Below are 11,779 nucleotides of genomic sequence, written 5' to 3'. Positions count from 1 at the left end.
AATTTGAGAATGGAAAAAATTTTTAAATCACTATTTATATAAAAATAAGATGGCTACTTTGAATTTTTTTAACTTTTTTTTTCAAAATCTGCTCTGTAAAACTTCTCTCTAGAATCCTGTATCTGAATTTGACACGAAGGTTCAATTTTCTTCAGGAGTGCCACATTACTAAGGCCAATGAGCCAACAAGCAGCTCTTAGGATGTTCAGGGGCATCCTGCAGCATTCCTTTCCTCAGCAGAGAGAATTCCTGACTCTCCATTTGATTTTTTTCATATTCCTGAATCTCCATTTGAGTATTCCAGAATCTCCATTTGATTTGAGGCAATGAAGAAAAACACCAACCCCCCCCCCCCATCTTTCCAAGTGAGCACAGGTTAAGATTTGTAACAATAAATGTAACTTGATGGAAAACCCTTCTTAACCTCTGATGTACCAAATGGCATGCCTTGAGGGGAAAAAAAGACATAGAACACAGGTTAGAAGAAAATCAGTTATATTCTGTGAAGGTCAAAAAGTTGTTTTTAGAGACAGACAAGGATCTGTCACTGGTGAGCACCCCCAGCTATGCTCTTGTCAAGCTAATCAGAAAAAAGAAGTGTAGGTATCATGCCTTGAAAGCAGAGGAAATGTTTGCTCTCAATACTGTTTCTTTCAAAAGAAAGAGCAGGGAGAGTATCTCTGGGCAGGTTTTATGTTCCTGACATCATCTGGAAGGAAACTCAAAACATTTAATAAATTTGATGTAAAACCACTCTTACAAACACTCTTAGCAAACAGCTATCATGGCTATTAATTCTACAAAAATGAATGGTTCATCACTCAGCTATTGCTCAGCTACAGAGCTGATTAACAGCACCAGGGACTGCCTGCCATTAGGTTTAATGCTCTGTGCTGTTTGTTACATTAGTTATTGGATGGTGATTATATTGCAGCAGCTACTCACATCAGTACGTCTGCTTGCTGTAAAATCTAAAATCACAAACAAGGACCACGTCACAAAGAAGTTAGCAGAAATCACATGCCTTAAAACATTCCTCAACATTAGCTATATATTCTCTACAGTTACTCCTGAAACTCATCTGAACATTCTTAAACTTTGAGCAGGAAAAAACAATGCAAAAAAACCCATCAAGCAGTAAGGTATACAAGAATCAAATTCCTAGATTAATTTCTCTATCAAAATGCATATGTATCAGCATCCTCTTGCCTGGCTTCCAGCAGAGGATAAAAGGGAAGCTGAGAATGGCTTGAGGAACCCAAATCAAAATGTGCACTTTGTTTGGATATCAGCTGGCAGGTAGTGAAGGTCACAAATCATGGTTGTGATGCTGTTTCTGAAGCAGCGTGGCATTTCAAGAGAAAAACTGCCATATGAAATTCTCTGCATGTCACTACAGTGAGTCTCCCATCAATAAGAAAAGGACACGTACAGCTTTCCAAGGGGAGTTGCCTGAAAACACACTGAAGAGATGGGGGGGTTGTGGTTGGCTTCCTATCCTCTATGTCCTGGCTTACCTGAGTCTCACATGAAGAAACCTTCGTAAGATTTAACAGCAGGAGCTGAATGAAGTATTGAAAGACCAATTGTTTCAGCATTTTGACCATTATTTGATTATTTTACCATTATTTTACCACTAAACTAACCAAGATTAATTTGTCCCATAACCTGAAAACTCCATAGAAACTGCACTATTACCATAGGAGAGTAATTAGAAAGGGGTATTTTATTATTAGTACATCATTCTAATGCATAGAGTGAAAGACAGAAAAGAAACACATAAACATGTCCATTAACCCAATACATTAATTATTCTGGTGCAGCAAATTTATTTGGTATATTTTTGCTGCTGCATAGGATTAATTTGTGTACAAATCATTCTTATATCAAAGTCAAAAAGGTATCATGCCTTTATCAGAATTTTAAAAAGTATTTAATAGAAGAAACTTGAAGTGAAAATTACAAATGGAAGATATCAAAATAGCAAACAGAAACAAGGATGTGTAAGAGAATGTGCTTTGAGGAAAACAGAAATAATAATCTTTACTGAAGAACAGAAATCTTCTTTCTTGCTGTTTTATTACCTTGGCAACATCTCCTCCATATCAGCAATTACATAGGAGACAACAGTCCAAACAGCAGCACAGAGATTCATCTGGTTTGGATCCTGAACTGTCATCGTGTCCCCATGAGAATGATGAAACCAGAAGTATTTACTGAGGTCATCACGCAAACTGGCACCTAGAGAGAAAAATGGGCAACATTCCATTGTAGGAACACAAATATTTAAAGAGGAATACAAATTAGAATCCTGCTTATGATTAAATCCACATGCAAGAGTATAAAGTTCTATATAATAACTGCACATTTGTGGCATTTGCAGTTTGTATGTTTTAGTTTGTAGGTTTTTTTTTTTTTACTTCAGTGAGTATGAGGCAACAAAAATTCACATTGGGGAAAATCTGACCTTCCCCAGGGAGATTCCCTTCCTCAGCAACAGTACACATACATTTTCCTCTAAGAGTACCAGTGTTCAGGTAATAAAATCACTTCAGTAACCCTCACATGCAGCAACGCATTCTGCTTCCTCCATTCTTCATCCTACTGTTCCAATGATGAATTATGACTAAGTTATGGATTCTCTCCTTGCTATTGTGCTGGGGAATGTTTTGAAATTTCCTTTTGAGCTTCTGTTCATCCCAAGGATGTGGTGTTTAGTAGTAGTTTTCCACATAATGTGGGGTAACCCAGGTGGCCCAGGACTATATTACTTCTCACTATTGTCCTCCTCAGCTGGGGCAGAAGCAAACTGGGTTTTTCCCAGTCAGAAACAACTGACTCCCTCTGGGGGCACATGGGCAGGGAAAGAACTACTCTTCCACAAGCCAGATAGGCTCAGGGAGCACAAGTAATGCTGGGGAGGCATCACTCAAGCTTCAAGGCAGACCAAAGCCAAGAGCAGTAGGAGAAGCTGCTGTCCCACCAGGTACTGCAGGACAGATGACATTTGACAGGTGACACTGATGCATTTTCACCCTGGTCCAGTCCCCACCAACCCTCTCTGACACCACATCCCCTTGCAATTTCTTTTCTCCCAGTTCTCTGCTTCTCTGTTTTTATCAGCCTCCATCTGCTTTGTTTCAATCTCACCAAGCCTTCCACCATTAAGAGAACTCCACCCAAAACTTTGAAAATAAATAAATGGGATATTTTCTTTGACCATACTGAAACATGCTTACAATTTCTTTGTGTTGATTCCCTTGGCCTGCCTGATGACCAGGGCTTGGAGGGGCACAGCTCCCAGGGCAGGACCCACCCAGCACAACAGGGCCCCCTCCTTGCTTTGTCATCAAACCCAGAGGACAAGCACTGATGTGAACTCACAAGTAAGAGCTGTGGGCTGCAGGTGGAAACACCAACTGAGGCTACACCTACCATGCCAAGCTAGGCAGGAAAAAAACAGGACTGCTTGATTACAAAGAAGAAGTAAATATATTATTCGAAGATTTCTTTATACACAGTGGAAATCAGTATCAGACGATGAAGGCTCTGATAAACCCATGTGTGATTCTAAGACTTACTGTTATGATTTTCCTTGGTTTCCCTGAGACGCCTGAAGCCTTTGAAGAGAATGAAAGCAAAATTTCTCACAGTATAACTGTACATTCCTATAATACATGTCTTTTGATCACTCGTACAGTCATTCAGGAAGGAGTCCAGCTCTCACTGTGGGTTAACAGGCATGTTTGTGTTGCTGTAATGGGAAATGACTTGGACAGCTTGTTCCACTGCTATTTTAGAGAGAGGGAAAAAAAGGCAATTCCATCCAAGATGAAGATTTCTTCATATGAGAGATGATATGTATAAAGACCAAATGCTGTAGCATATGGTTATATGGTATTGTGACTGATTTTATTTTAAGAAGCTCTTCGTGCTCTTAAGAGACTTTGCCACTGACTTGAAGCAATGCTATTCCACAGAAGTTGCTGGGTAGGTTACAGGTATTGAATTATATTTCAGTAGTTTCAGCACTGAATTTATGTCAACTCATATTCACTTTTAAAATTTAATTTTGAATTCTTTTAAATATACACAGCCATAAAAGGGTTGAGCCATGAAAAATTTTTTTAGCTGATGGCCTTCACTACACATTACAAGTTAAGGCAAACTCATGGCATTTTTAAAAAACTTTTCTAAGACTCAAGACAAAAATTGCTTGGAATTTGTCATAGACATTTAACTAATCACAGTAACTATGAGTTTGCAGAATAGCATTTTATCCCTGTGAATGGAATGCCATTTGCTTTGTAATGTTTAACCCCTCAAAATGCTAAAACAGACTTGTTTCTCTAAATTTATTTTTAAAATCAAAAAATGATGACTTTGGCATCAAGCAGCTACTGTGCAAGAAACATCAGAGTGTGTGAGTAGAGTGAGTATTGAAAGTTTCCTAAACTGGCTGTGCTTTCTCTCATGTCTTGGGCTAGCACTGAAGTCAGTGACCTGTAAACATCATGTGACACAAAGGAAAAGACCCTAAGAAAGCAGTTTTAGCCTATGTAATTAGAAACAAAAGTGAAAATCCATGTTCTTGGCTTCAAGCACAAGAATAGTTTAGAGCCGAGGGCCCCACACAAGCCTCTAGACATGAAACACCCTGGGGCACAGATAGGACTGCAAGCAATTTTAATGTCTCCTGCTTCAAACTTGAGACTCCTCCATGTTGATGTTAGCTGCCCGCAGATATTTATGGCTTTCAAAGGTCACCAGGCTGTGGCAAAACACTGAATAGAGCTCTTTCCCCAGCAAATGCATCCAGGACTGAGATAGATCAAGCCCTGCAGATGACTGTGAAGTGGGAAGTTCTGCAGGGCTCAGCAGACAGCAGTCATGTTGGGTTGCCCAAATTAAGACTGTGGGATCCTACAGCTCTTTTTCTAAAAAACTTCACAGAAGAAGCAATGCTGTGAACACAAGTGGCCATCTTTACAGAAGGCATTGGCAGGGAGAGAAGAATTTTGCATAACACTTCAAACAGCAAGGTTTCAAAGTCCAGCAGCTGGCTGACTGTACTGTATCCTTGACAGCAACTGAATTATTAACCCTTCTCAAACAAAATTTGCCTGAGAGCCAAAAATGCCACTTCCAGAAGCTTGAAAGAAACTGGTGAAAAATCACCTGGATACAGATTTTAAAACTCCAATTGCTAACCATTTTATTTTTTTTCACCTGAAATTGATCCAAGGGTTTTTCTTGTTAACATTTCCATCAGGAAAAGGCAACAAATGGAGGTTTATTTTTGCCAGCTACATAAGCTAGCAGTCAAGTAAAACAGATGAGTAGTCACGTCTCATAGATCTATAAATTATTCACCCATTTCCATGTTAGCCATCTAGGAAGGGGATTGTATGCAGCCTTAGAAGAGTCTGAATGATCTAATCAAGTATTTAAAAATGCTCATATGGGAGGTGTTATGTAGATAGTTATCATGTATTTAATTTTGATTTCCAGGCGAAGCCTATACTCAAACAGAAACACAAGCAACGGGCTGGGTACTCCACTGTCACGTTTCATGCACTTTGCTGCCTTCTTGTGTTTGCAGAGCAAGACGACCCATAAAGAAAAAGGGGATGTTTGCCAAACAACCCTCTTTAATTGTCCTTTTTCACTCTGTTCACATTTACAGTGATGCGAATCATATGAAGAAGACTGCTGGCCAATAAGGAATTCAGGGAGAAACCGCTTCTAGCTGGATGTAGCAGACGTTGTGGCATGAAAACAGGGAATGTTAAAATTCACTGCCAAAAATGCTGTACTTCTTAGTTCAATGCACCAAAAATACTGGAAATTAAATGATTAATAATTTACGGCTTTAGTAAGATAATATACAGACAATTCATCATTCCATTACGAAGTGGCAGGAAACCCTCTCTAGTACAGGGGTCCAGTTCATGGAATCATAGAAAACTGGGGGTTGGAAGGGACCTCAAAAGATCATCCAGTCCAACCCTCCCTGCCAAAGCACTTCAGTTACCTTCTGGCAGTGATCTGGTTCCCACCTGTGATCCCTCAGGTGCCTCATGGGACCCGTTTACATAGGTGGGATGGAGGGACCAGGAGAGGCAAATCTCATGTCTGTAGCACATGGGTCCCTGCATCCCATTACCTGGTAGCATCCCATGTGTGTTTCAGGGACTTTAAACAAGGTTCTCCTTGTTGCAGTGAGGCACCACCTTACTTGCCCTTTATGGGAAAACTTTGCATAAGAAGGGACAGAGGCAAACACTCAGTTAGGCCTCTAACTTCTCAGAATGGGCTTCTGGTTTCTTTGTTGTGGAGGCTGAAAGCTTTTATTTAGGGTTGGTTTGCTGCTTTTGACTCCTTCCAAGCTCGTTTCCTTGTATTTTTACCACTCAGGGAGTCTGCACACTGAGCAGGATGCAGGCAAAACCAATTTTGTCCTGAGGTTACAGAGCAGGGCAGCGCTTGCCAAACAGTTCAGCTTACTCCACAAATATGATAGTTTTAAAAACATGCACAACTAGCATATGCTCTTGTGTGACCAAATACCTGCTGAAAACCTGAATTGTACTGTGGGGTTTGGAGTGATACTGTTGTCATCTGAACCAATGAAATTATACCCTTGGCAAAATCAAGGGTACCCTTAGCAGAGCAGGCAAGTGTCCTGTGATCAAATCCTAGTAAACACTGTATCCTAAGTATTGCAGCCCTTCTGCATATAACTAAAATACAAATACTGTTTTCCATTTCGTTCTTCAAATGCTGGACCTCTTTTTAAGACTAGCTATCTTCAAACCTTTGCTACCAAGCACAAGAGTATCTTCATGATATCTTCATGTATCTTCATGACTGTCCTACATTTGTGAGAAAAATGAGGAAATGCTACAAAACTGCACCAAAGCAGTCCATTGCTTTATTTTGTTAATGTGAGCTATGGTCACTGACAACCAGAAACCACAATCAAACATAAAAATTATTGACTGTCAACCTTTTGTTGCTGTGTTTGCAAACACTTCCACCCTCTCCATTTACCCTGTATGTGACTTGTCTGAGGTACTGTCAGGAATGTGCCATCAGGACCTTGTTTCCTAGCCCCAGATAGTGGCTACCTCATGAGGCAGAAATAAGTTACACTGCCTCCTGTGACACTGTACCAGGGGCACCATCTCCAGAAATGGCATCTCTCCATCTATCCATCTGGAGCTCCTTGCTGGAGTCCAGGACAGGGCCACTAAGATGAACAAGGGACCAGAGGATCTTTCATATGAAGAAAGGCTGAGAGAGCTGGGGCTGTTCAGCCCGGAGAATATAAGGCTTAGGAGGTGTTTTATCCATGTGTATAAACACCAGATGGGACAAGAGACAATGACTACAAAACAAATTCCATCTGAATACCAGAAAATAATTTTTTACTGAGAGGGTGGTCAAACACTGGCACAGGTTGCATAGAGAGGTTGCAGAGTCTCCATCCTTGGAGAAACTCAAAATTTGGGCATGATCCTATGCAACCTGCTACAGCTGGCCCTGTTTGAGCAGGGGGACTGGACAACATGAGCCCAAGAGGCACCTGTTGACCTCAAGCCTTCTGTAGGACTCTCTAACTCATTACGTAATTTTCTTGGCTCATTCAGACATCTCATAACTCACATTCTTCAGCTCAGGCTCATTGATGTCTTGAACTCATTTAATGAGTCTCTGCAGAATCAGCTATTGTTTCATATATGGTTTGATGCCCTGCATAAAGCAGGTAAAAGAAGCTGCTTTGGTAATTGATACTGACAACGTGTTTTCACAATTCAGCTGTGTAAGAGTATTTTGATGAAAATCCACACACATGTTGAGGAATTCTGAAAAACAGCCCATCCCTAGCTTCTGATCTCAGCATGAAATGCACAATATGAATATTAATTACCTGATGACCAGAATATTTATTTGCCTTACAACATGCCTGCATTAAACACCAACTCTTCACAAATTAATAAACTGTCTGCCACAAACTTTTTTTTTTCTTGCCAACTTAAGAAGATGAGATGCTGCTATTTAAGTAAAAGAATGAATGAACCCCCAGAAGAATGATGGACATGTTATTTAATGATGACCACTGCTTCTTGTCAATCACTGTCAGCCACTAGTGCCTTCATATACACTGACATGATAAATCACCATGAGAATTAAACTCCATTCTCAGATATTTCAGCACTAAAAATATTGACATTTGTGCAAGCAATGACTGGAAAATTAGTTTCTGATCATCAGAATGATTCCAAAGGCAGTTTCCATAAAACACAGGTATCTTCAAGAAGGAAGGCATACAGAAGGCTTCAGAGTATTTTTTCAGTGTAAACCCTTTGGCATTACATTCCTCCATAAATGTTCTCTTTTCTTTTTTTATATCCTAAATTCCATTTAACTGCCAAAGGAAGCCAAATGTGACTCTTGGAGTCAGCACATTTGCTGTATAGCTCGATCAGTGGCATTCTAGTTGTCTTTGCTTTCAAGTAAACTTTACAATGCAAATATTCCATGAGACTTTCAAATACCATGGGAAATTCTCCAGCGTTTGCATAACCTCTCCTGGGTGTGCTGGGTCTTCAATATTACAGTTAGATCTTTGCGATACTGACCTCTACATGTACATAGCCATACCCAGTGAGGTTAAATTCATTAGCTTTCTTTTTACAGTAGTCTCTAGAGGTTAATATGTGGTTATTATGCTAATGTGAGGTTAATATGCTAATGAATTACAAGAATTATTAACTATTTTTAGGTTAATTTTTACAGTAGTCTCTAGAGGAACTGACAGAATTGTCACTCCATTATTTTATACAGCATATATACCTCTCCAAATAAAAAAGACTCCAGCTCAGAAGAACATACACTCTAAACAGACAAGAGGGACTGCAGGATGAGAGAGGCATGCAGAGATGAAATGGTACATTCATTTTCTCACAGCAGCTGAGAAAGGAAGACATGCCAGACATCTGAGCCTAGGCCAGTGCCCTGTTGAGCAAGCTATACTACCTCCCAACAGCAAAGTTGGAAATGCCTTAACAAAGGATATTTTGCTCAACAGTTCCAAAAGCTGATGAAGCTAAAAGAAAAGCTTCACAAGTCAACGTGTGTATCTCTTGCATCTTCCAAGTACCTATGTGTTCAAGCTTCATCTCCCTGTCAAGACAAATCTGCATCCTATCAAAGGTACTGCTTGTGGTAAGATGTCAACGCAAACACCTGATCTGAAACCTCATTTTTATTTCTGCTTTTTCTGGTTCCAATAGACAGCTGCCTTTTTTCATGTATTAAAGACTGGTTTTGTCCCCTGCTTTTTGCTTAAGAAACAAGAAAAACTCCCTAACTTCATTATCAAGTTTATTCCAATCTCAGACCTTTTTAATGCCAATGACACAATTTAGGAATGTACTAGAACACTACAATGTCTTGGAAATAGAATAAGACCTGATGAAACATATGTGTCCTTTTCCTTTACGTTAAGTACTTAGAAATAGGAAAAAATGAGGCAAAGGGAAACATCACAATCTTCTATGCAGTTAAAAACTGCTATGTACCAGGAAAATGAAAATACTGAAGAGCATTGTCCTTCTCACACTAGAGTGTTAACTCAACTTTGTGCCATACACATACAGAATAACAAAATCAATAGCCTCTCACTTCTCACAGCTGGAGCATTGCTGCCCCAGACATTTTGAAATGTCAAAACTGAAGAGTGGAGGTGGGGGGGACACACGTTTTTTCATTCAAAGGATATATGTCAAAGATCTACCAAAGAAAAAAGACATATAAAAGATCCAAACAGGAACATAATTTCATATTCTCATTTATATTTTCGTTTTGTGTCTTTCTAAAGCCTAGCAAAGTCACAAATCTTCAGTGGTCAGGAAGTAAATCTGCTGCACTGATTGTTCTGTTTGGGGTGGGTTGGCTGGAAGGCTCCCCTGAAGCCACAGCATCCCTGGTGCTGCAAGTCCTATGGAGCACTTGGCTGCTTGTGCCAGGGATTGCACAGGCACTTTGTGAGCTGCCCTCAACTCAATTGCAGTCTTCAGAACCACTACTGCAATGAAGACCCAATTATTGCAGGCATTTATTGAATGAATTTTGGTGCACAAATCAACCTCTTTTTTTTTTTTTTTTTTTTTTTTTTTGAATAACCTGTAGTTGATAGCTGGCTTTAATGCCAATTATTTCATTATCCATTTTTCAAGGAAGCAGAGGCAATGGAGAATACTAATGCTGTTTAGTGGGGCGCTGACAGCACTAATTCTCCTGTCAGTCTCAAATGATGAAATTACAGGCTAAGTTGCTCGAGTTTTGTGGCTACAGACACAGAAATAGTTTCCAGTACAGAGCTTATAAATAACATCAGAAGCCCTGCTGTTTCACCTCCTGAGTCATTCTCTCAAAAGCCTTTAAAATTCATGATTCAAACAACCAGGCAGAGGGAAAGCTTTCAGCTGGTTGTTTCAGGGGCTAATTAAATGGAGCCTTCAATGTAAGGGAGACAATATGAAGTGTGCATTATTTCTTGTTTTGCTTAATGCATTAGAGAATTAATTCCCTGGATACACTAAACATATTAAATTGCAGCTCAGGATTATCACAGTTACTTCTGCAAGGCATTAACCTTTCATACACTGCTGCAGAGGATGGGTGACAGCTGGGGATTCAAACCAAACTCGCATGAAATCCTGTGAAATGAGGTCTCAGGGAAGCAGTTCTACTCCACAGAGCACAGGTTGACTTGACACTAAAATAATATCCTAAGCAGCCTTTGAATGGAAAAAACCCCAAGCTAAATAGATGATTCTTCAAGAGTAAAAGGTACTGGAAGCTCTTCCTTCACTCATATGCTGTCTTAAATCAGCAAGGCTCTTTTTAAAAAAATGATAGAAAATAAAAGGGTGAGCATTCCCAGCTGGTACTGCCCAAACATGACTCCACACTTCCAGGTTGGCTACATGGGATGGAGACATTCTCCACAGGCTTGCCCATCCCATTTTGGAACCTGTTTACACCTCTGCCTACCACAGCCCCCTGTGGCAATCCATGGTGTACCCGAGTGTTTCACGTGGGAGCACTTGGGTTGTCACTCTGTCAGCTGTAGCAGCAGCACCCTGACTTTCCTTGTTTATCTTCTGCCTGTCATTGATGGCTTAATACACTGTTATCACACCCTAACTCAGCAGCTTTTTCCCAAGCTGAAGAATCCTCCTCATACAGAAACTATTTAATGACTCCACAGATGCGGGATGCTGGTGGTTCTTCTCCTTTTTCTAAAGATGTTTCACCATTCCTTGGATAAGAAACCAGTATTGCCTGCAAATGCCAGTGTGTGAATGGACTCATGATGCAGTGGCAGCATATCACAACACATTACCTACAGAAGCTTTGTGTTTCTTATCTCTTCCTTCCCCAGCTGCACAAAACACAGTATTTTTTACCATTCCTGGGTATTGAGATTTTCAGACAATTATCCAGTGATTCCCAGTTCATTCTTCCTGCAAATAATGCATGTGAATCCTGTTATACATGCAGAGCACACACATCCTGCAATACTCCACGTTTATTGACACAAAAATGTACCTGACTCTTGCATTGCTTAGGCATTTTCTACTGTAAGATTACTGTCACATTTTTAGAGTCAGGATCAGTTTTGGTATGAAATATTCAAAGCAGCCATGAGCAAACTTTGCTGACTTGCTATTCCTGCTATTTACTCCCTTAATATGGAGTTTTATAA

The 11,779-nt window shown here is 40.0% G+C and overlaps 1 protein-coding gene across 2 annotated transcripts in view; it reads right to left on the bottom strand.

Annotated features, from left to right (window-relative positions):
- Positions 1 to 1,709: 1,709 nt before the first annotated feature.
- CPQ (carboxypeptidase Q) overlaps positions 1,710 to 11,779 on the bottom strand; it is a 163,063-nt gene continuing 152,993 nt past the window's right edge. Inside the window, exon 8 of one of the 2 annotated variants that reach the window (XM_030446386.1) lies at positions 1,710 to 2,241. In XM_030446386.1, coding sequence (XP_030302246.1) covers positions 2,081 to 2,241 — 161 coding nt within the window. In that variant the 3' untranslated portion in view covers positions 1,710 to 2,080. The remainder of the gene's footprint in view (positions 2,242 to 11,779) is intronic. The other variant, XM_030446385.1, reaches the window with a different exon arrangement.

The sequence above is a fragment of the Calypte anna genome, chromosome 2, assembly GCF_003957555.1.
Source record: "Calypte anna isolate BGI_N300 chromosome 2, bCalAnn1_v1.p, whole genome shotgun sequence".
In the NCBI taxonomy this organism is placed as follows: Eukaryota; Metazoa; Chordata; class Aves; order Apodiformes; family Trochilidae; genus Calypte; species Calypte anna.
This window is presented reverse-complemented; position numbering and strand designations above follow the sequence as displayed.